Below are 23,257 nucleotides of genomic sequence, written 5' to 3' on the forward strand. Positions count from 1 at the left end.
AACAACAGCAAAGGACCTTGTGAAGATGCTGGAGGAAATGGGTACAAAAGTTTCTATATCCACAGTAAAACGAGTCCTATATCAACATAACCTGAAAGGCCGCTCAGCAAGGTAGAAGCCACTGCTCCAAAACCGCCATAACAAAGCCAGACTACGGTTTGCAACTGCACATGGGGGCAATGTTCATACTTTTTAGAGATATGTCCTCTGGTCTGATTAAACTGTTTGGCCATAATGCCCATCGTTATGTTTGGAGGAAAAAGGGGATGCTTGCAAGCCGAAGAACACCATCCCAACCATGAAGCACGGGGGTGGCAGCATCATGTTGTGGGGGTGCTTTGCTGCAGGAGGGACTGGTGCACTTCACAAAACGTGATTATCGAGTATACTGTGCATTATAGGGAAATAATGCACGCTCTATAATTCCCTTCAAGAAAATTCAGAAATTAGTATTCAACAATGCCATGATATAGTTAAGCAATTGGCCTCAGGGGTGTGGTATATGGCCAATATACCACGGCTAAGGGCTGTTCCAGCACGACGCAAAGCGGAGTGCCTGGATACAGCTTTTAGCTGTGGTATATTGGCCATATATCGCAAACCCCCGAGGTGCCTTATAAACTGGTTACCAACGTAATTAGAGCAGTAAAAATAAAGTTTTGTCATACCTGTGGTATACGGTCTGATATACAGCCAATCAGCATTCAGGGTCGAACCACCCAGTTTATAATCTATTCTACCTAGGATTTGTTTCTATCATTTGATTGTGGAATTTAAATAGGTTGGTTTCGTTGTGTAGTCTTTCTTTTACAGTGTATAAATAACGTTTGATGGTACTGTTTTCATAAACAACGCTGTCTTCAGCGAGCAACCCTCACTACTTCCTCAGTGGTCAGTTGCCGAGTGAGTATTTTTGTCCTTGAGCTCCCATTGGACACATTCGATGTCAATTTGATGAGGAATGTTTTCAAGAATGGAGCCGCAACGTAACATCTGCAAACTGTGAAGGTGCCGTGTTGATTTAGACATAACAGTTTACATTGATAGGGAATCGTGAAGAACTGGTCGTAAAAATGGTATGTAAACATCAACATATTAGATTTCACGGCGACATTTGATTGCCATGGCTATTTTGATGTGTAGTGGTGTGTTTTCCCGTATGAGAACGAGCTATCAGCCTATGGCTACAATATCTGTTCACCATGCTACTCACTGTAAATGAACACTGAAATTCGTGATGCGAGTGCGATTTTATCGTTCTAATATTCATGTTGCATCAATGAAAACATTATTTGCTGTTGAACAAGTCATTCCAATTACTGTGGAATCATAACACTATCATCACTCTAAGACATTTATTGACATACTTGTATTTTCGATTTATGTTTCTCGATTTCTGTTTTATATCCGTTTTTAGTATGGTTTTGTCAATCACGCCTTGGAACTACTTGTATTAAGAAATTATGGCGAAGACGTGTGGGAAGACATCAAGTGAGTTCAAAGATTTGTTTTGTATTTGTGATTGACACAGGGCATTTGCATACCATAATTCAAAGTTGAAAATAAAAACTAAATGTGGCCATGTTGCAAAATGCAAAACAAGGAATCAACAGGTATGTTCAGTAGATAGATATGTTAGTAACGCTTCACATTAAGTTGCTCCTATAACTGTGTGTAGCAGCATTGTAGTAACACACTTTACACACATGAACGCATAGATCTTGTATTGTAGATATGTGGTAGGAGAGTAACTTTTTATTTTTTTATTTTATTTCACCTTTATTTAACCAGGTAGGCAAGTTGAGAACACGTTCTCATTTACAATTGCGACCTGGCCAAGATAAAGCAAAGCAGTTCGACACATACAACAACACAGAGTTACACATGTAGTAAAATAAACATACAGTCAATAATACAGTAGAAGAATAAGTCTATATACAATGTTAGCAAGTGAGGTGAGATAAGGGAGGTGAAGGCAAAAAAAAGGCCATGGTGGCGAAGTAAATACAATATAGCAAGTAAAACACTGGAATGGTTGATTAGTGGCTTAACTTAGTGGCTTGATGTCAGACACTTAATGTGTTGTGAAAAGTTTTATGAAATGTACGATTTTAAATTGTAGATAACTGCCTTAATGTTACATAATAAATACAAATTACACTACTGCTTAAGTAATTACCATGTAATAACAATTGCTGTTACTTTACATTGTTATTACACTTTAATTTTGTTTACTACATTGTCTTGACCACAACTTTATGTAACCTACCAATATGACATGGATAATAATGCAAAAATATGTCCATTAACCATATTATAGTTTTGAAATCAATGATCTCCCCCTATTGCTAGACAAAGTGGATAACGAATGGCCATGTCATTCAGCTGATGATACATGACCAGCAGATATAGCGGGCCTATCTGTAACTTAAAGCATGTGACCATAAATCACCAGCAAACATAAAAGAAAACAATATATATCATTAATTATTAAATTACACCACTCTTATGAGAAGGCGAGCCATATTTTTACTCATCATTTCATTTTCATTAGCTTTCTAATAGTGGTGATAAAGGGAGGTTGTTGCATTATGATAACAATCCCCTCTTTTCAAAGTGCTCAAATATTTGGCAAGATCCATGTTTATTTTTCTTCTTCAGTCTTTGCTGTTCCAGGACCCAGACTTTCATCCCATCCTATCCTATAAGAACAGAGGCACAGCTGCCTCTCCGAAAAGCGTGTTTTGAGGAATCTGGTCATTTTTATCACCCAAGAACATTGTGCTGCAATATTTCTCAACCTTATCTTGGCTGACATAATGCTCGCCTCCCTACCTCTGAGGAAGTACAGCTCCCGCTCAGCCCAGTCAAAACTGTTCGCTGCTCTGGCACCCCAATGGTGGAACAAACTCCCTCACGACGCCAGGTCAGCGGAGTCAATCACCACCTTCCGGAGACACCTGAAACCCCACCTCTTTAAGGAATACCTAGGATAGGATAAAGTAATCCTTCTACCCCCCCCTCCCCCTTAAAAGAGTTAGATGCACTATTGTAAAGTGGTTGTTCCACTGGATATCATAAGGTGAATGCACCAATTTGTAAGTCGCTCTGGATAAGAGCGTCTGCTAAATGACTTAAATGTAAATGTATAATTCAACATTATAAAATGCCTAATTATTCAAGCTAGGTTTTATTTTCAGATCTTGCAGCTCAGAGCAATTGAAAAAGTAATTCTTATTTTCACTACATTTTTACGTTTGTTCAGCAGATCACATGCTCAGAAAGTGGTTGCTAGCCAGCACAGAAAATCAGTCATTGTTTTCTCAGATCAACTCGGTAATCAGGTTTAAATAGACCTCATTAGGATATATAACAGGCTTATTTATTAGCATGCCAAATACATTTTCTCATTGTAACTTCTAAATATAGATAATCCTACGATGCAGTTAGTGCTCAAAGGTAGATTAATGGTACTGCAACATTCATGAAGGTGTCATGACTTTTGTAGTTGTTAAGTTGTTATGAATGTCTTATGGATACCCCCATAAAGTAAAGTGTTACTGATTGTTTTTGTTTGGACCAAATAAGTGTAGCTATCACTTTACTGAAGGACCCTTATGTAATGATTCATTTAAGGCTTTTATAACAACTATTTAAGACGTTATAACACCAGTCATAGGCATAAACAACGGCATACAATGTTATGAAGCTAGTTTTAATGGATACTATAGAGGACAAGCAAATATGTTGTCATATGCTCCTGTCAAGTGCCTATTTATTACTTAGGTAATAATCACATGTTAATATGATATCTAATAATTCAATTGTCTTTTTTCCTGTTATCAGGAGGGAGGCGCAACTCGATGTAGAGGGTCAGTTTCTTGTCAGAATCATATATGAAGATGCCAAAACATACGACCTTGTTGCTGCGGCAAGCAAAGTTCTAAGTATGTTTTTAATCATGTTTTGAAATGCAAGATACTTTACTTGAACCAGTTTATGGATAACATAATTGTATGGCATCACTTTAAAATATGGTACCCTTTATAAAGGGTAACTTATTGTAAAGTGTTACCAATGGGACTGAGACGGTGTATACAACAAGTGTTTGTTTTATTTTTTTTGATCTTGCAGAGATTGATGCAGGGTGTATCCTACAGATGTTTGGGAAGATGTTTTTTGAGTTTTGCCAAGAATCAGGGTATGACACCATCCTGCGTGTTCTAGGCTCCAATGTCCGTGAATTCTTGCAGGTAAGCGCTCCAGTTCCCTTCTTAATCTTTCTTCAGTTAACAGAGACTAATGTAAAACCATGTCCTCTTCAATGTCATGAATGCTTCAATGTAAGTTAAATATGACCTATATTTCAATTGTACAGTGCCAAAACAATTCTGTGACCGCCCCCTCGTCTTTGGATTTGGGGGAGTTGACCATGTAATTCAAATAGAACAGTGGCAGTTAGATTTGCCAAGACCGAACCCTCTATTTACAAATAGAAAATGTAGGGCTTCACTTTGGGTTGAAACAGAGATAAAGGAATGAGGATTGGAGTTATGCAACCTTGTTCTAAAGGCCTGCTTTAGGCCTGCCTTGCCTGCTCCCAGATCTGTTTATGCTGTGTAGCCAACTCCTATGGTGTTTGGTATGACAATGACCACAGGAGTTGGCTATATAACACAAACTGATATCGGACCAGTCTAAGTGGAATCTTAATGGAGAGAAACTCCTGTTTCAATCATTTATGCAACCCCCATACAGAATCTGGATGCCCTCCACGACCACCTAGGTACCATCTACCCTGGGATGAGGGCTCCGTCCTTCCGCTGCACAGACGCGGAGAAGGGCAACAATCTGATCCTGCACTACTACTCGGAGAGGGAGGGGCTCCAGGACATTGTGATCGGCATCATCAAGACGGTGGCCCAACAGATCCACGGCACAGAAATAGAAATGAAGGTGTGCTGTTTCAAATAAAATAATAAGTATATTATTACTTAAAAGGATTGGACCCTTTAAAAAACAATTGGGCCTAAAATTACATACCCAAATCTAACTGCTTGTAGCTCAGGACCTGAAGCAAGGATATGCATATTCTTGATGCCATTTGAAAGGAAACACTTTGAAGTTTGTGGAAATGTGAAATTAATGTAGAGACAGCAGGGGTTCAAACTGTAGAAGCCATTTCCTACTTTTGAATTTAAAAATTGATTTTATCAAACAAAACTATGCTACATTTTATCTCTGGGACCCTCGGGATGACAAATCAGCGCAAGATTACTGAATGTAAGTACATTATTTACCTTCAGAGGTGAATGTATAAAACCAGTTGCTGTGATACAAGTTTGTTGTTGTGCACTCTTCTCAAACAATAGCATGGTATTTTTTCACTGTAATAGCTACTGTAAATTGGATAGGTCAGTTAGATTAACAAGAATGTAAGCTTTCTGCCCATATAAGACATGTCTATGTCCTGGAAAGTTTGCGGTTATTTATGTCTTTCTAGTTAGCAACAATCGTCCCAGTATAGGGACACCAATCTCGTAGATCCTTAAGAAATTAAAGGGATAGTTCGGGATTTTGGCAATGAGGCCCCTTGTCTACTTCCCCAGAGTCAGATGAACTCGTGGATACCATTTATATGTCTCTGTATTCAGTATGAAGGAAGTTAGAGGTGGTTTCGCGAGCCAATGCTAACTACTGCTAGACCTAACTCAGGCACTGTTTTTTTGTGTGCCTTTGTAGTTATTCGGATTCTGTGCTGCTTGGGGTTCTTACCTTCAGTCCAAAATGGGACAGTGGTCGACTTTCAAATGCCCCTCTCCATTCAGGAGTTGTGTGGGTCTAAGCAACTGCTAGTGTTGGTCACTCAGTGGTCAGTTTTTGATCTGAGATATTGTTGGGTCTCTGTTGACTTGGGTCAGATGTCTATGAAAGGGGTAGAGTTTTAGTACACTCAGAAGGTGACGTAATGCAACTACCAAATAGCTAGTAGTTATAGTGTAAGATACTGTATTTTAAAGGGTTTAACAATTATTAGACTGATAAGTGTCATGATAGTTTTAAAGCTAGGAATATGTGAATAAGTTATGTACCTTCTTTATAGCATAGCAGTCCATGCAGCAAACACCAGGTGGAATTAGTATATACCATAGGTATAGACTTGGATAGTCCTTTCAGAAATCTTGTCTCTGAGCACTTAGGTTACCTCCTCATTTTCAGAGAAAGCCAACTCTACTATCAAACCTAATCATATCGCAGAGATAGGTGTCAGTATGTATTTTTTTATCTCCCAGGCTCAGCGTAAAATTAAATGGGGGAGCTGAATTGACAGACCCTCCAAATAGGACACCAGATTTTCTGGAAATGTTATTAGTCGTTGCCACGGAAACCGTGTGCGTCAAGCCATTGACGTCAGTGTATAGACTAAAAAGGACTTGTTGTGGCCAGGCAGTAACCCACACAAGAACATCACTGTGTTTAAAACCATCACACCAAACCTTAGATATTTATATAAAGACATACAGTATTTCGATGTCTATGCGTTTACCAATCACCCACCGGTATCTCTTAAATTATCTCTTGCCATAATGGGTGGACTGGCGGACATTTTGAGTGTCCCCATAAAGTAAAGCAGGATATAAACACAGGAAGCATAGCATGCACTCATTCTAATTTTATGGTTGCACCTTCCTCCCTTTTATGAAATCCATTCTTCCTTCACCAGGTGATCCAGCACAAGGGTGAGGAGTGTGACCACATCAAGTTCCTGATCGAGGAGAAGGACTCGGAGGAGGAGGCCTTCTATGAGGATCTGGACGGCTTCGAGGAGAACAGCACGCAGGAGACCCGGATCAGCCCCTACACCTTCTGCAAGGCCTTTCCCTTTCACCTCATGTTCGACAGGGACCTGATGCTTACTCAGTGCGGCAACGCTATCTTCCGTGTGCTGCCGCAGGTTTATGTCTATTTAGCTATAGGACATTGAGATTTTATGTGTGTAAATAACTACTCTTATACTGCATTATGACTGCATTATAACTCAGTAGGAGTGTGTTTATAATGCACTGTAGGTATATGGGTTTCACAGGTAGCCTGCAGTTGTAATGCAAATATGTGGTTATAATGTATTGTAAGACTTGGCATAAGTATGTATGACCCCCTTATGAAGTGTTTTGCTGTTTTATTCCTTAGCTCCAGCCGGGCATCTGTAACCTGCCCTCCGTGTTCTCTCTGGTGCGTCCACACATAGACTTCAGCTTCCAAGGCATGCTCTCCCACATCAACACTGTCTTCGTTCTGCGAAGCAAGGTACGCCAAGAATACTCACTGCTGAAACTTTTCGCATTTTTATTTAATGTTAAAAAATTACATCACAAAAATAGAGGAACTAGATAGAAAGCTACATTTATATTTTCTGTGTGTCCTGGCTGTTTGTGTGTCCATGTGTGTCTCTGCCTGTGTGTGTGTGTATATTATGTCCTTCCAGGAGGGCCTCTTGAACGTGGAGACTTCGGAGAATGAGGACGAGCTGACTGGTGCTGAGATCAGCTGCCTGAGGCTGAAGGGACAGATGATCTACCTGCCCGAGGCGGAGAACATCCTCTTCCTCTGTTCTCCCAGGTTCTGCTGCTGTGATGTTAGACAAAAACAATGTGCTGTTCTAGGCTTCGTTCCAAATGGGCACATAAGGCTCTGGTCAGAAGTAGTGCACTATATAGGGAATAAGGTTCCATGTGCCCTGGTCAAAAGTAGTGGACTGTTTCAGGAATAGGGTGCAATTTGGGATGTAGTCCTAGACTTGGGGTGGATGGCTGGGCTGGATGGATGTCTCTTGGTTGGTGTGTGAAACCTAAATTGGATTCAAAACCACAGCTACTGTAGTGCAGCAGATGGTCTGGCCTTAAAGGGCCAATCTACAGTGGAAACAATAAAAGTCCAACCCCGCCTTTGCTTTGGTAAAAAGCTGAGGGATGGGTCTAAAAATGTAACTACTCTCAGATTCAGACAGAGCTATGGCTGCAATGACTGACCATCCATTATATACAAATTATAGTTTTAACCATGTTTTGAGGCTATACAGTGTTTGTTTACATTTGCAATGTTTAATAACTTTGGAGTAAAACAAGGTTCTATTTGGGTTCTGACAGGGTGTCACAGTTGAACTAAGCTCATTAGGATTTTAAGTGATATTCAAGAATCAGTGTATACATACATACATACAGTTGAAATCGGAAGTTTACATTCACCTTAGCCAAATACATTTAAACTCAGTTTTTCACAATTCCTGACATTTAATCCAAGTAAAAATTCCCTGTTTTAGGTCAGTTAGGATCACCACTTTATTTTAAGAATGTGAAATGTCAGAATAATAGTTGAAAGAATGATTTATTTCAGCTTTTATTTCTTTCATCACATTCCCAGTGGGTCAGAAGTTTACATACACTCAATTAGTATTTGGTAGCATTGCCTTTAAATTGTTTAACTTGGGTCAAACGTTTCGGGTAGCCGTCCACAAGCTTCCCACAATAAGTTGGGTGAATTTTGGCCCATTCCTCCTGACAGAGCTGGTGTAACGGAGTCAGGTTTGTAGACCTCTTTGCTCGCACATGGTTTTTCAGTTCCGCCGACAAATTTTCTATAGGATTGAGGTCAGGGCTTTGTGAGGGCCACTCCAATACCTTGACTTTGTTGTCCTTAAGCCATTTTGCCACAACTTTGGAAGTATGCTTGGGGTCATTGTCCATTTGGAAGACCCATTTGCGACCAAGCTTTAACTTCCTGACTGATGTCTTGAGATGTTGCTTCAATATAACCACATCATTTTCCTTTCTCATGATGCCATCTATTTTGTGAAGTGCACCAGTCCCTCCTGCAGCAAAGCACCCCCACAACATGATGCTGCCACCCCCGTGCTTCACTGTTGGGATGGTGTTCTTCGACATGCAAGCCTCCCCCTTTTTCCTCCAAACATAACGATGGTCATTATGGCCAAACAGTTCTGTTTTTTTTCATCAGACCAGAGGACTGAAAAGTACGATCTTTGTCTCCATGTGCAGTTGCAAACCGTAGTCTGGCTTTTTTATGGCGGTTTTGGAACAGTGGCTTCTGCCTTACTGAGCGGCCTTTCAGGTTATGTCGATATAGGACTCGTTTTACTGTGGATATAGATACTTTTGTACCTGTTTCCTCCAGCATCTTCACAAGGTCCTTTGCTGTTGTTCTGGGATTGATATGCACTTTTCTCACCAAAGTACGTTCATCTCTAGGCGATAGATCGCGTCTCCTTCCTGAGCGGTATGACGGCTGCGTGGTCCCATGATGTTTATACTTGTGTACTATTGTTTGTACAGATGAACGTGGTACCTTCAGGCGTTTGGAAATTGCTCCCAAAGATCAACCAGACTTGTGGAGGTCTACAATTTTTGTTCTGAGGTCTTGGCTGATTTCTTTTGATTTTCCCATGATGTCAAGCAAAGAGGCACTGAGTTTGGAGGTAGGCCTTGAAATACATCCACAGGTACACCTCCAATTGACTCAAATGATGTCAATTAGCCTAATATAAGCTTCTAAAGCCATTACATAACTTTTTGGAATTTCCCAAGATGTTTAAAGGCACAGTCAACTTAGTGCATGTAAACTTCTGACCCACTGGAATTGTGATACAATGAATTATAAGTGAAATAATGTCTGTAAACAATTGTGGGAAAATGACTTGTGCCATGCACAAAGTAGATGTCCTCACTGACTTGCCAAAACTATAGTTTGTTAACAAGAAATTTGTGGAGTGGTTGAAAAACGAGTTTTAATGACTCCAACCTAAGTGTATGTAAACTTCCGATTTCAACTGTATATAGTCATTAGTTGGATGTAGCAGCTACAGATTGTTTAAAGGGACAATCTTTCGTAACACTTTACTTAAATCATCCATTTATATGTTGTCTTATAACCAGGCTTATGTCTCAAACGGTCCGTTACTGTATTTAGTTAACACATTTTCTGGTTGAAAACGGCCTGTTGGTAGTAGTCATGTACACCATTTCTAGTCCCAGAAGTGACTAAAAAGTGTAATTAGGATAACTTGAGTCATAAAGTCAGTATTTTCCAAAAATAAAATGTCAGAGGGTTGGGTTTGATTTTAAGTTATGCCCACAAACACGTGGGTATTGGTTTGTAAATTTTCTCTTGGAATGCACACTGACCATGGAAAAGTTTGTTAGATGTTGGATCTCTTTATGGGGCTAGTTAGGTACCGTCAATAAAATTACATAATGTATATGGGACAATATGTTCACATTTCAATAGTTCCACATTTTAGTGACATAAAAACCTTAAACCAACTATAAATTGTATAAATTCATGTAAAATATTGAAAGCTTTTAATAAGAAAACTAAAAGGTGTGCAACATGAACATATTGTCCCATGCCAACCAAAAGCATAACCCTCCTGCGTTCATAAGAGGACAAGCCTTTATGATGTCTTTATGTATAACATTTTCAACTGACCCAAATTACTTGTTTAGTCAATCTATCACAACTCCGGAGAAGACTTCGAACTGTCTGCATCTGGGTAACAAAAGTTTATTGCAAAAACAGGGAGCAGGCAAACGACCGGTCAAGGGCAGGCAGAGGTCAGTAATCCAGAGCAGAGTACGAAAGGTACAGAACGGCAGGCAGTCTCAGGGTCAGGACAGGCTGAATGGACAAAACTAGAGAAAAAAACAGGAGTACGGGAAAAACGCTGGTAGCCTTGACAAGACGAATTGGCAACAGACAAACAGAGAACACAGGTAGAAATACACTGGGGATAATGGGGAGGATGGGCGACACCTGGAGGGGGTGGAGACGAGCACAAAGACAGGTGAAACAGATCAGGGTGTGACGCAATCATTATAAGATGATCGTTATTAGTTATTAAAAAAGGGGCATACATTCTAATCATAATGCATTATGTTGTCCCTACTGAACACAGCCCCTGTTGAGTTGTGTTCAACCACTGTTCAGTCTCTGATGCGTCACCAACACTGTGTTCAGTGTGATGAACCTGGATGACCTGACGCGGAGAGGCCTTTACCTGAGCGACATCCCGCTGCACGATGCCACACGTGACCTGGTGCTGCTGGGAGAACAGTTCCGTGAGGAGTACAAGCTGACCCAGGAACTGGAGATCCTGACTGACCGTCTGCAGCACACCCTTCGGGCCCTGGAGGATGAGAAGAAGAAGACGGACAGGTTCGTAGAGACTCCCAACCCATCGCCCTCACCGTTTGATAGACTCAACCTCCTTCACCCATTTTCATTTTATTTAAAAAATTTATGTAAAGGGATGGTCCACTCCAAATAGAATTTCAGCAGTGTTGGAGTCTTTGGTGTAGCTTTCTAAACTCCCGACTCTGACCACGCCCCCCCCCGACTGGGGTTCGAGCCCTGTTGTGGCCACTTTTCTCTGTGTCTATCTCCCTCTAACTTCCTACTGTACTGTCAAAAATGATAACTTACACATTTATTTAAAATTGACAACATACCTTTCGTGAATGTGAAACCTAATTAACCACAAATTGTTTGAACTTTGAGCGCCATAGCGCCAATCTGCTCAGTAGTGCGGATTGCCTAAGAAGGAACTTATGGACCGCTCTTCTACTGAAAATCAGAAAAGGGGTGGCTTCACCTGATCCTTGATCCCCATGAACATGAACATATTTTTATAAAATATACTACACTACATTATACCTCATGTAATGTCAATAACTGTCTTTCTATTTTATTGCAAAATGCCAATGAATGTGTGAGGTACAACTCTTCATATAAAATACCAGTCAAAAGTTAGGACACCGACTCATTCAAGGGATTTTCTTTATTTTCACTACTTTCTACATTGTCGAATAATAGTGAAGACATCAAAACTATGAAAAAACACATATGGAATCATGTAGTAACCAAAATGTGTTTGAGATTCTTCAAAGTAGCCACCCTTTGCCTTGATGACAGCTTTGCACACTCTTGGAATTCTCTCAACCAGCCTCATGAGCATTTCAATTAACAGGTGTGCCTTGTTAAAAGTTCATTTGTGGAATTTCTTTCCTTCTTAATGAGTTTTAGCCAATCACTTGTGTTGTGACAAGGTAGGGGTGGTATACAGAAGATAGCCCTATTTGGTAAGACCAAGTCCATATTAAAAGGCAAGAACAGCTCAAATAAGCAAAGAGAAATGACAGTCCATCACTACTTTAAGACATGAAGGTCAGTCAATCCGGAAAATGTCAAGTGCAGTCGCAAAAACCATCAAGCGCTATGATGAAACTGGCTCTCGAGAGGATCGCCACAGGAAAGGAAGACCCAGTTACCTCTGCTGCGGAGGATAAGTTCATTAGAGTTAACTGCGCCTCAGATTGCAGCCCAAATAAATGCTTCAGCATTCAAGTAACATCTCAACATCAACTGTTCAGAGAGACTGTGTGAATCAGGCCTTCATGGTCAAATTGCTGCAAAGAAACCAGTACTAAAGGATAATAATAAGTGACTTGCTTGGGCCAAGAAACAATGGACATTAGACTGGTGGAAATCTGTCCTTTGATCGGAGTCCAAATTTGAGATTTTTAGTTCCAACCACTGTCTTTTTGAGACACAGAGTAGGTGAACGGATGATCTCCGCATGCGTGGTTCCCTCCGTAAAGCACGGAGGTGGTGGTGTGGGGGTGCTTTGCTGGTGACACTGTCAGATTTATTTAGAATTCAAGGTACACTTAACCAGCATGGCTTCCACAGGATTCTGCAGCGATACGCCATCCCATCTGGTTTGCACTTAGTCCCACTATCATTTGTTTTTCAACAGGGCAATGACCCAAAACACACCTCCAGGCTGTGTAAGGGCTATTTGACCAAGAAGGAGAGTGATGGAATGCTGCATCAAATAACCTGGCCTCCACAATCACCCGACCTCAACCCAATTGAGATGGTTTGGGATGAGTTGGACCAAAGAGTGAAGGAAAAGCAGCCAACAAGTGCTCAGCATGTGTGAACTCCAAGACTGTTGGAAAAGCCTTCCAGGTGAAGTTGGTTGAGAGAATGCCAAGTGTGTGCTAAGCTGTCAAAGGCAAAGGGTGGCTACTTTGAAGAACCTAAAATATTTTGATTTTAACTTTTTTGGTTACAACATGATTGCATATGTTTTATTTCATAGTTTGTCCTCACTATTATTGTACAATGTAAATCAAAAATGTTTAATGAGTAGGTGTCCAACATTTTTACTGATACTGTATGTAAAATCCAAAGTCCAATTTTATTAAGCATTTAGGTAAAAAATGTACCCTATTCAAAATGTTATTTCCATAATGTCAAACTAGGTCTTCTCTGATCTTGAAATTGAATCCATAATTCTAATCTGACACCGACAGAACCCCGTCATAATAAAAATAAAAATAAAATCAATACGGATCCGAGGTGGACCAGATCCGACCCAATATGTCAGAAATGTGGGAGAATCGGATCCAAATTGGATAATGTCTATCGGACTCAAATGGATCCGAAAGAAATTCAGCTGTATTGATGTGCAAGCCAGTAGAATTGTTTTGACTTGTCTGGCAGGCAGTGAACGTTAACATATATCTAAAATAATTTAGTTATGGTCTACACAACAACTTAGTATTTTCATAAATAACATCCCTAATTTAAAATGTCAACACAAGGGAAGGGTGTGTGATGAAGACGCACTATAGGAGCTTCTCTCCAGAATGCGCTTTCTGCCTCCTGCTAGTTCGTGCGCATTCATTGTGTGAATTGTTTGTCCCTTTCTTAATGTTTATTTTGCTTGAGCACACATAGAAGTACCTGGGCTGACGTGCACTAATATAGGCCTATAAAAATTCCCATTTGGGAACGTCTGATAGCAGTTTTTTTGTCATCAGAGTTTTACATCCATTGCGAATGACAATAGTTCCTCACTGTATTTGAAAAATCTTTCCAACACTCTCCTTCCTGATAGGCCTAAGTAACCACTGCACCTCTGTGTGCTATAGCAACATATTGCTGATCCCATATCTCCAGAGGAATGTCATAAAATAGGCTACCTGAACACACCTACCGTGTGCAAATACAGCAGTGTCTATTCTGAGCTCATTGGTGTGGGAAACCGTGAGAGCCCAGTTGAAACGATGTTGCAAGTTTGCTATGGCAAGAGTTCAAACCAGACCGAGAGGCAGACAGGCAGAGCACCAACTGCAATGCGTAGCAAACGTGATTTATGGAGGATATTTATTTTCCTCAGGATATGTTCTTCAAATATAATTTTAGGATCTGGTCGGTATATCATATTTTCAGAGAGATCCAAGGTCCGTGGCCACCGAGCATGATCCAATCTGGCTTCCTGTTTGGATACCAGGTCTAATCTCAGGTAATCTGAAGATCTTTTTTTATTTCTCCTTTATTTAACCAGGTAAGCTAGTTGAGAACAAGTTCTCATTTGCAACTGCGACCTGGCCTAGATAAAGCAAAGCAGTTCGACACATACAACAACACAGAGTTACACATGGAATAAACAAACATAAGCAATAATTCAGTAGAAAAAAATCTATATACAGCATGTGCAAATGAGGTAGGATAAGAGAGTTAAGGCAATAAATAGGCCATGGTGGCAAAGTAATTACAATATAGCAATTAAACACTGGAATGGTAGATGTGCAGAAGATGAATGTGCAAGTAGAGATACTGGGGTGCAAAGGAGCAAGATAAATAAATAAATACAGTATGGGGATGAGGTAGATTGGATGGGCTATTTACAGGTGAGCTATGTACAGGTGCAGTGATCTGTGAGCTGCTCTGACAGCTGGTGCTTAAAGCTAGTGGGGGAGGTAGAGTCTCCAGCTTTAGTGATTTTTTGCAGTTCGTTCCAGTCATTGGCAGCAGAGAACTGGAAGGAGAGGCGGCCAAAGGAAGAATTGGCTTTGGGGGTGACCAGTGAGATATACCTGCTGGAGCGCGTGCTATGGGTGGGTGCTGCTATGGTGACCAGTGAGCTAAGGCAGGGCTTTACCTAGCAGGGACTTGTAGATGACCTGGAGCCAGTGGGTTTGGCGACAAGTATGAAGCGAGTATGAAGCCAAAGAGAGCATACAGGTCGCAGTGGTGGGTAGTATATGGGGCTTTGGTGCCAAAACGGATGGCACTGTGATAGACTGCATCCAATTTGTTGAGTAGAGTGTTGGAGGCTATTTTGTAAATGACATCGCCGAAGTCGAGGATCGGTAGGATGGTCAGTTTTACGAGGGTATGTTTGGCAACATGAGTGAAGGATGCTTTGTTGCGAAATAGGAAGCCAATTCTAGATTTAACTTTGGATTGGAGATGTTTTATGTGAGTCTGGAAGGAGAGTTTACAGTCTAACCAGACACCTAGGTATTTGTAGTTGTCCACATATTCTAAGTCAGCACCGCCCAGAGTAGTGATGCTGGACGGGCAGGCAGGTGCGGGCAGCGATCGGTTGAAGAGCATGCATTTAAGTTTTACTTTTATTTAAGAGCAGTTGGAGGCCACGGAAGGAGAGTTGTATGGCATAGAAGCTCATCTGGAGGTTAGTTAACACACACAGGCCTCTATGTCAAACCACAAACAAAATGTTATATTTGTACGTACTAGGCTACTTCTTCGCAATGATGTTCTGTCTGGTAGTTCCCCTTTTGTATAATTTGCCTCTGTCTACTCAGTGGCTCAACAACTTTTCACTGTAACCCAAACACAGCTTCCTCGGTGGCAGCTGTATACAAAGGGCCCATATATTATTGTTCACCCATCCCCCACACCACTATATCTCCCAGAGAGAGAGAGAATAAAACGCAGTCAGAACTGCTGGAGGCAAAGTGCTTTGGGAGGGGGGGGGGGTAAAAGGTCAGAGGTCAGGAACGTCGACCTCAGTCAGACGCGCGTCCGTACTGTTAACACTGGCAGCTGTTTTGTGCAAGCGAACCGTACTTTGTTACCTCGGTTGGGGTTATGTCACATGCGCCAAATACAACAGGTGTAGACCTTTGTGAAATGCTTACTCACAAGCCCTTAACAATGCAGATCAGAAAAAATAAGTCTTAAGTAAAGATAAAAAAATAAATAAAGAGCAGCAGTAAAATAACAATGGCGAGGCTATATACAGGGGGTACCGGTACAGAGTCAATTTGTGGGGGCACCGGTTAGTCGAGGTAATATGTACATAGGTAGAGTTAAAGTGACTATGCATAGATAAACAGAGTAGCAGTGATGGTGTTGGGAGTCGTGCCTGGCCATGCAGCCATGAGTGAACAGGGAGTACAGGAGGGGACTGAGCACGCACCCCTGAGGGGCCCCCGTGTTGAGGATCAGCGTGGCGGATGTGTTGTTACCTAACCTTACCACCTGGGGGCGCCCCGTCAGGAAGTCCAGGATCCAGTTGCAGATGGTGTTTAGTCCCAGGGTCCTTAGCTTAGTGATGAGCTTTAAGGACACTATGGTGTTGAACGCTGAGCTGTAGTCAATGAAAAGCATTCTCACATAGGTGTCCCTTTGTCCAGGTGGGAAAGGGCAGTGTGGAGTGCGATAGAGATTGCATCATCTGTGGATCTGTTGGGGCGGTATGCCTACATCTACATATTACCTCAACTAACCGGTGCCCCCGCACATTGACTCTGTACCGCGCTACCCCTGTATATAGCCTCGCTATTGTTATTTTACTGCTGCTTTCTAATTATGTTACTTCTGTTTTTTAATTAACACTTTTCTTTACTGCATTGTTGGTTAAGGGCTTGTAAGTAAGCTGTAAGGTCTACACCTGTTGTATTCGGCGCATGTGACAAATACAATTTGATATACCCCTACTAAACTGAAAAAAAACTATATTGTGTTGCTCAACTATCAATAACCTAAAACATAATACAAGAAGCCAAAGACAGTTCTCTTGTCATTTAATAATATACACAGTATACAAAACATTAGAACACACCCCCTTTTGCCATCCTCAAATAAAACACATATTTAGCAGATGTTATTGTGGGTGTAGCGAAACGCTTGTGTTCCTAGCGCCAACAGTGCAGTAATATCTATAAGTAAAATAATCTAAAAGTAAAATAATGGAATTAATAGAAAGAAATATTAGGACGAGCAATGTTGTTGCTCAGGAAGTCCAGGACCCAGTTGCACAGGGTGGGGTTCAGACCCAGGGCCCCGAGCTTAATGTTGAGCTTGGAGGGTACTATGGTGTTGAAGGTTGAACTGTAGTCAACGAACAGCATTCTTACATAGGTATTCTTCTTGTCCAGATGGGATAGGGCAGTGTGCAGTGCGATGGCGATTGCGTCATCCTTGGATCTATTGGGGCGGAATGCAAATTACATTGGGTCTAGGGTGTCAGGTAAGGTGATGATCCTTAACTAGCCTCTCAAAGCACTTCATGGTTACAGAGGGAGTTCTATGGGGCGATAGTAATTTACTTCAGTTACTGTCACTTTCTTGGGTACAGGAACAATGGTGGACATATTGAAGCAATTGGGGAGACTGGGATAGGGAGAGATTGAATATGGTCCCGTGGCCACGGACCTTAGATCTGTCGGAAAATGTTATATACCGACCAGATCCTAAATTATATTTGAAGAAGAAAATATTGAGGAAAATAAATATCCTCTATAAATCACATTTGCTACACATGGCAGTTGGTGCAGTCCATCACATTAATCTTTTAATGCTCCGCCTGTCTGCCTCTCTCCATCTGGCTTGAGCTTTTGGTATAGCAAACTTGCAACATTGTTTCAACTGGGTGCTCACCGTTTCCCACACCAATGAGCTCAGAACAGCTACAGCTGTATTTGTGTGTTCAGGTAGCCTATTTTATGACGTTTCCTCTGGAGATGTGATACACACTGGAAACTATTGAGCGTGAATGACAAACTGGTGGCCTACCATACCCTGTTCAAAGGCACTTAAATATTTGGTCTTGCCCATTCTGAATGTCACAAATACACAATCCATGTCTCAATTATCCTTATTTAACCTGTCTCCTCCCCTTCATCTAGACCAGCTATTCCCAAACTGGGGTACGCGCAATGCCGTACGCCAAATAAAAATGTGATTCACATTTTCAAACAGTCCATTTAGATTTTCTAAATGTTTCACTGCCAAAAATAAAATTAGGCGCTAACATGTCTGACAATGAATGGGCAACATAAACCAAATTGAAACTGATAATTGTGCACGACTTCAACTGAATGATGAGGATGAAGAAGGTGATTGAATTTAGAACAGTGTAAGAATTGCTATTCCTCTGTCCTGCACGCGCACACCCGGAAAAACACTTTATTACCACTCAGTGTTACTTACTAAAACTGTTGTTACACTAAGATTTTTATTCTAAAATAAACTTAGACTACAATTAGGGTGTGGAAATGTTATGCTTTTAGTACTGTAGCCTACTACCGACTGTCACGTACAGCGCCATATTTTCTGTTCCATCCTAACGGAAACCCTGAGGGTTTCATTTTTCTTGGAATAGAAACACCATAATATTAATCAAATTAAGCTCAATTTCTTAAAATCAATCCCATATACTATGTTCTTACAAAACAAGGTTTTAAAATCTCTTGTTCAGCCAATATTGAAGGCTATCAAATGCTTCTCAAAGATGCACTCTGGTGGTCAAACTAGCATTAATGGTAACAATGGCTGACAATTAAATAATGTGACATAGAATTCTGCGGCAGCCTGCAAGGTGTGCTGCAGTATGACGCAACTTTTAAAGCAAGAACCACTGTATGTGCAAAAGTTCTATCTCACAACTTGATGAAACCTTCACTCTTGCGCATACATTTATTTAGAAACAAACATGCCAATTTGAAAAATAAGCCACGGGAGTTTGAGCGAGAATTAAGACGACTTAAGAGTAGTAAGACTTGTATAAAAGCAACAGAAAACGTTAATAAGGCGCTAGAAGCGTATTTTGGGGTGAGCTACCAAGTGGCAAGGACAGGCAAGCGCCATACTATTGTGGAGGACTTAATTCTCCCTGCTGCCGCGGATATGGCTGGGATAATGCTGGGGGAAAAGGCAAAAAAAACGATACAGACAATGCCTTCATCAAACAACACTTTCACGACGCACGTTTTGAAACAATTACTGCTTCGCATACAAGCCAGTGAATTCTATGCATTACAGCTGGATGTGTTAACAGATATGGCAGGCTTGGCACAGCTTCTGGTATATGTCCGTTACGTTTATGGGGGAGTCAATTAAGACATCCTCTTCTGCAAACCAGGACAACAGGAGAGGATATTTTTAAAGTACTGGACAGCTTTGTGACATCAAATGGACTTGTGGTCAAGATGTGTTGGTATTTGTACTGATGGCGCAAAAGCCATGACAGGGAGACATAGTGGAGTGGTAACGCGCATGCAAGCAGTTGCTCCCGACGCCACTTGGGTACACTGCGGCATCCATCGAGAGGTTCTTGCTGCCAAGGGAATGCCTGACAGCTTGAAAGACATTTTGGACACTAGTGAAAATGGTTCACTTTGTTAAAGGCCCCTGAACACTCGTGTATTTTCTACATTATGCAATGATATGGGCAGCGACCATGTAACGCTTTTACAACATACAGAAGTGCGCTGGTTATCAAGGGGCAAAGTATTGACACATTTTTTTTTAAATTGAGAGACCAGCTTAAAGTTCTTTACTGACCATAATTTTCATTTGTCTGACCGCTTGCATGATGACGAGTTTAACACACGACTGGCCTATCTGGGTGACGTTTTTTCACGCCTGAATGATCTGAATCTAGGATTACAGGGACTCTCTGCAACTATATTCAATGTGCGGGACAAAATTGAGGCTGTGATTAAGAAGTTGCAGCTCTTCTGACTGCATTAATAAGAACGACACACAGGTCTTTCCATCATTGTATGATTCTTTTGTGTGCAAATGAACAATGTCAAATGTGATATAGCGAAGCACCTGAGGGAGCTGGGTGACCAGGTACTTTCCCGAAACGGATGACACAAATAACTGGATTCGTTATCCCTTTCATGCCCTGCCTCCAGTCCACTTACCGATATCTGAACAAGAGAGCCTCATCGAAATTGCAACAAGCAGTTCTGTGAAAATTCTATTTAAATCAGAAGCCACTGCCAGATTTCTGGATTGGGCTGCGCTCAGAATATTCTGCCTTGGCAAATTGTGTTAAGACACTGATGCCCTTTGCAACCACGTACCTATGTGAGAGTGGATTCCTGGCCCTCACTAGCATGAACATGAAATACAGGCACAGACTGTGTGTGGAAAATGATCACATACAACACATTGCAGAGTTATGTCCATCCTTTCAAGCTCACCTTTCTCATTAACCTGTGGTGAGTTATTCAGTTTAATGAATAAATAAGGTTTTACATGTAAGATGGCTAAATAAAGAGCAAAATGATTGATTATTATATTATTATTTGTGCCCTGGTCCTATAAGAGCTCGTTGTCACTTCCCACGAGCCGGGTTGTGACACTCACTCATTCTTACGTTTAATAAATGTATCGTACAGTGTGTGTGGCAAGCTTTTTTTGATGGCAAAAAAACATTTGAGCGCACTGACCCTGGTGCTAGAGGGTGGAGGTTTAAAGTTGGAAGGGGTACGGGACTATAAAGAAGTTTGGGAACCACTGACCTAGACTGATTTGAAGTGGATTTAACAAGTGACATCAATAGCTTTCACCTGGTCAGTCTGTCATGGAAAGAGGAAAAGGAATGTTTTGTACACTCAGTGTATAAGCCATTTAGCAGACACTTTTATGCAAAAAGATTTACAGTCATGCATACATTTACCTATATATGGCCTTGGGAATTGAACCCACAATCCTGGCATTGCAAACGCCATGCTCTACCAACTGAGCCATACAGGACCACACTCAGTATGTTTTTGGGAAAAAAATGGGAATAAAAACATCTCCAGAAGACAAAATAATCTATACGAGACGTTTTCTTTTCACTTTTCTTTAGATTGCTCTACTCAGTCCTGCCACCGTCGGTGGCCAATGAGTTGCGCCACAAGCGTCCAGTCCCGGCCAAACGCTACGACAATGTGACTATCCTCTTCAGCGGCATTGTGGGATTCAACGCCTTCTGCAGCAAACACGCATCCGCCGAGGGTGCCATCAAGATAGTCAACCTGCTCAACGACGTCTACACCCGATTTGACATCCTGACCGACTCGAGAAAGAACCCCTACGTGTACAAGGTTTGAAGGGATATTTTGTTTTTCTCTACTCTTATTTACAGATACAATTTAAACATTGACGCATGTGCAACAGTCAGATGCATTGCACCATTATCACACCTTATACCATGGCATTGTTTGAATACTCCTTTCTGATTGGCTTGAAGGGCATTCTGGAGCGTGCATTATTTAAGTAATAATGCCCTCGAAGCCGGTGTTTGGAGGATATATTGGCACGTGCCAATATATCCTCCAAACACCGGCTTCGAGGGCATTATCACTTTTATACAACGGCTTAGCAACATAATGAACATGTCAATCATGATTTAAATAAGTTATTTTGATGAATTTATTAATACCATTTCATCCTTCTACAAGATATAGTCCCGACCACAAATCTAGGTTTGCTACCCAAGCCGGCTGGTCATTGCCAGAGATGCAACCTAGTCGTTCAGTTTTTTTTGTTCTGTCTATGGACCCGACCCAGTCGTTCGTTCTAAATGTTCCATTGTCATACTGGCTGGCAACGTTCTTATCCCTTGCTTGCTAGCTAGCCAACTACGGCTAACTTACAGGCACGTCAAACACTGCAGCCAGAATAACAGCAGCAGTGGCATTTGCATTTGTTTAAGCTGTTTTCGAGTGAAATTTATTTGGACACATCCATAACAATGAGCTAATGAGGCGTGATTTCACCTGGCATAGAAAATATGCTCTTGTTCAGAGGAGCTGAACAACGAAGCTGGAAAGACTGCAAACTAGCTGCACTTTGTTTCGTTTGACCTTTTTTGAATTGATATGTCTTTTGTATATATCCATAAAAATTATGCCAGCTGATTCATGATTTCAACAGGCTGAGAAACGCTGTCTGCCTTTGTCTCGTCCTGACACGTTCATTACTATGGGACAGCAGGAGATCGAATTTGAATATTGAAACAATGTTGCAAATGTCAGAGACCTATACAGCAAGGTTTATACAAATCTCCGCTGTTAAAAACGAAATGTTATTCTAAAAGAAATGTGAGAATGTCTAGATGCTTTTTATAGTGGAGATCAAGTTTATAAAGTTGGGGGGGCGGGTTGAAACAATTTTGCATTACTGCTTTTGGCCAGTAGAAACACATTGAATATCAGATTCACTACATGGAACAACAAATAGTCCCCCAAAAAATCTAAATGTGTAACGGCTTTCGTCTTCCTCCTCGTCTGAGGAGGAGAAGTTAGAAGGATCGAAGGACCAATGTGCAGCGTGGTACTTGTTCATCTTGTTTAATAAAAGTGAACACTCAAAATACAAAAAAACAACACATGTGAAAAACCGAAACAGTTCTGTCTGGTGCAGCCACACGAAGAATGAAGACAACCACCCACAAAACCCAACACAAAACAGGCTACCTAAATATGGTTCCCAATCAGAGACAACACAAAACACCTGCCTCTGATTGAGAACCATATCAGACCAAACACAGAAATAGGAAAACATAGAAATACAAACATAGACTGCCCACCCCAACTCACGCCCTGACCATACTAAATAAAGACAAAACAAAGGAAATAAAGGTCAGAATGTGACAAAATGAAGTTTGTTCTGAAGTGTCTGTCCTATATCTGAAAGGAAACTATATTTTTAAAAACATTTGACATGCATCTATCCCCTTGTTTTAAGCACTAAAGCATCTCCATATATACTACCATATACAGTTGAAAATCGGAAGTTTACATACACTTAGGATGGAGTCATAACTTGTTTTTCAACCACTCCACACATTTCTTGTTAACAAACTATAGTTTTGACAAGTCGGTTAGGACATCTACTTTGTGCATGACACAAGTAATTTTTCCAACAATTGTTTACAGACAGATTATTTCACTTATAATTCACTGTATCACAATTCCAGTGGGTCAAAAGTTTACACACACTAAGTTGACCGTGCCTTTTAAACAGCTTGGAAAATTCCAGAAAATGATGTCATGGCTTTAGAAGCTTCTGATATGCTAATTGACATAATTTGAGTCAATTGGAGGTGTACCTGTGGATGTATTTCAAGGCCTACCTC

General features: G+C 41.0%; 1 protein-coding gene across 3 annotated transcripts in view; it reads left to right on the plus strand.

Moving 5' to 3' along the window:
* Nucleotides 1–940: 940 nt before the first annotated feature.
* LOC120034999 (guanylate cyclase soluble subunit beta-1) overlaps nucleotides 941–23,257 on the plus strand; it is a 57,390-nt gene continuing 35,073 nt past the window's right edge. The window contains exons 1-10 of one of the 3 annotated variants that reach the window (XR_005474099.1): nucleotides 941–1,076; nucleotides 1,418–1,491; nucleotides 3,847–3,947; nucleotides 4,135–4,253; nucleotides 4,759–4,956; nucleotides 6,725–6,955; nucleotides 7,192–7,308; nucleotides 7,487–7,620; nucleotides 11,032–11,229; nucleotides 20,984–21,221. Coding sequence is in view for 2 of the 3 variants with exons in the window: in XM_038981734.1 (XP_038837662.1) it covers nucleotides 1,074–1,076; nucleotides 1,418–1,491; nucleotides 3,847–3,947; nucleotides 4,135–4,253; nucleotides 4,759–4,956; nucleotides 6,725–6,955; nucleotides 7,192–7,308; nucleotides 7,487–7,620; nucleotides 11,032–11,229; nucleotides 20,984–21,221 (1,413 nt within the window). In the remaining variant the exon portion in view is untranslated. The remainder of the gene's footprint in view (nucleotides 1,077–1,417; nucleotides 1,492–3,846; nucleotides 3,948–4,134; nucleotides 4,254–4,758; nucleotides 4,957–6,724; nucleotides 6,956–7,191; nucleotides 7,309–7,486; nucleotides 7,621–11,031; nucleotides 11,230–20,983; nucleotides 21,222–23,257) is intronic. The other 2 variants (XM_038981734.1, XM_038981735.1) reach the window with 2 other exon arrangements.

This window comes from Salvelinus namaycush, chromosome 42 (genome assembly GCF_016432855.1).
Source record: "Salvelinus namaycush isolate Seneca chromosome 42, SaNama_1.0, whole genome shotgun sequence".
Taxonomy (NCBI): Eukaryota; Metazoa; Chordata; class Actinopteri; order Salmoniformes; family Salmonidae; genus Salvelinus; species Salvelinus namaycush.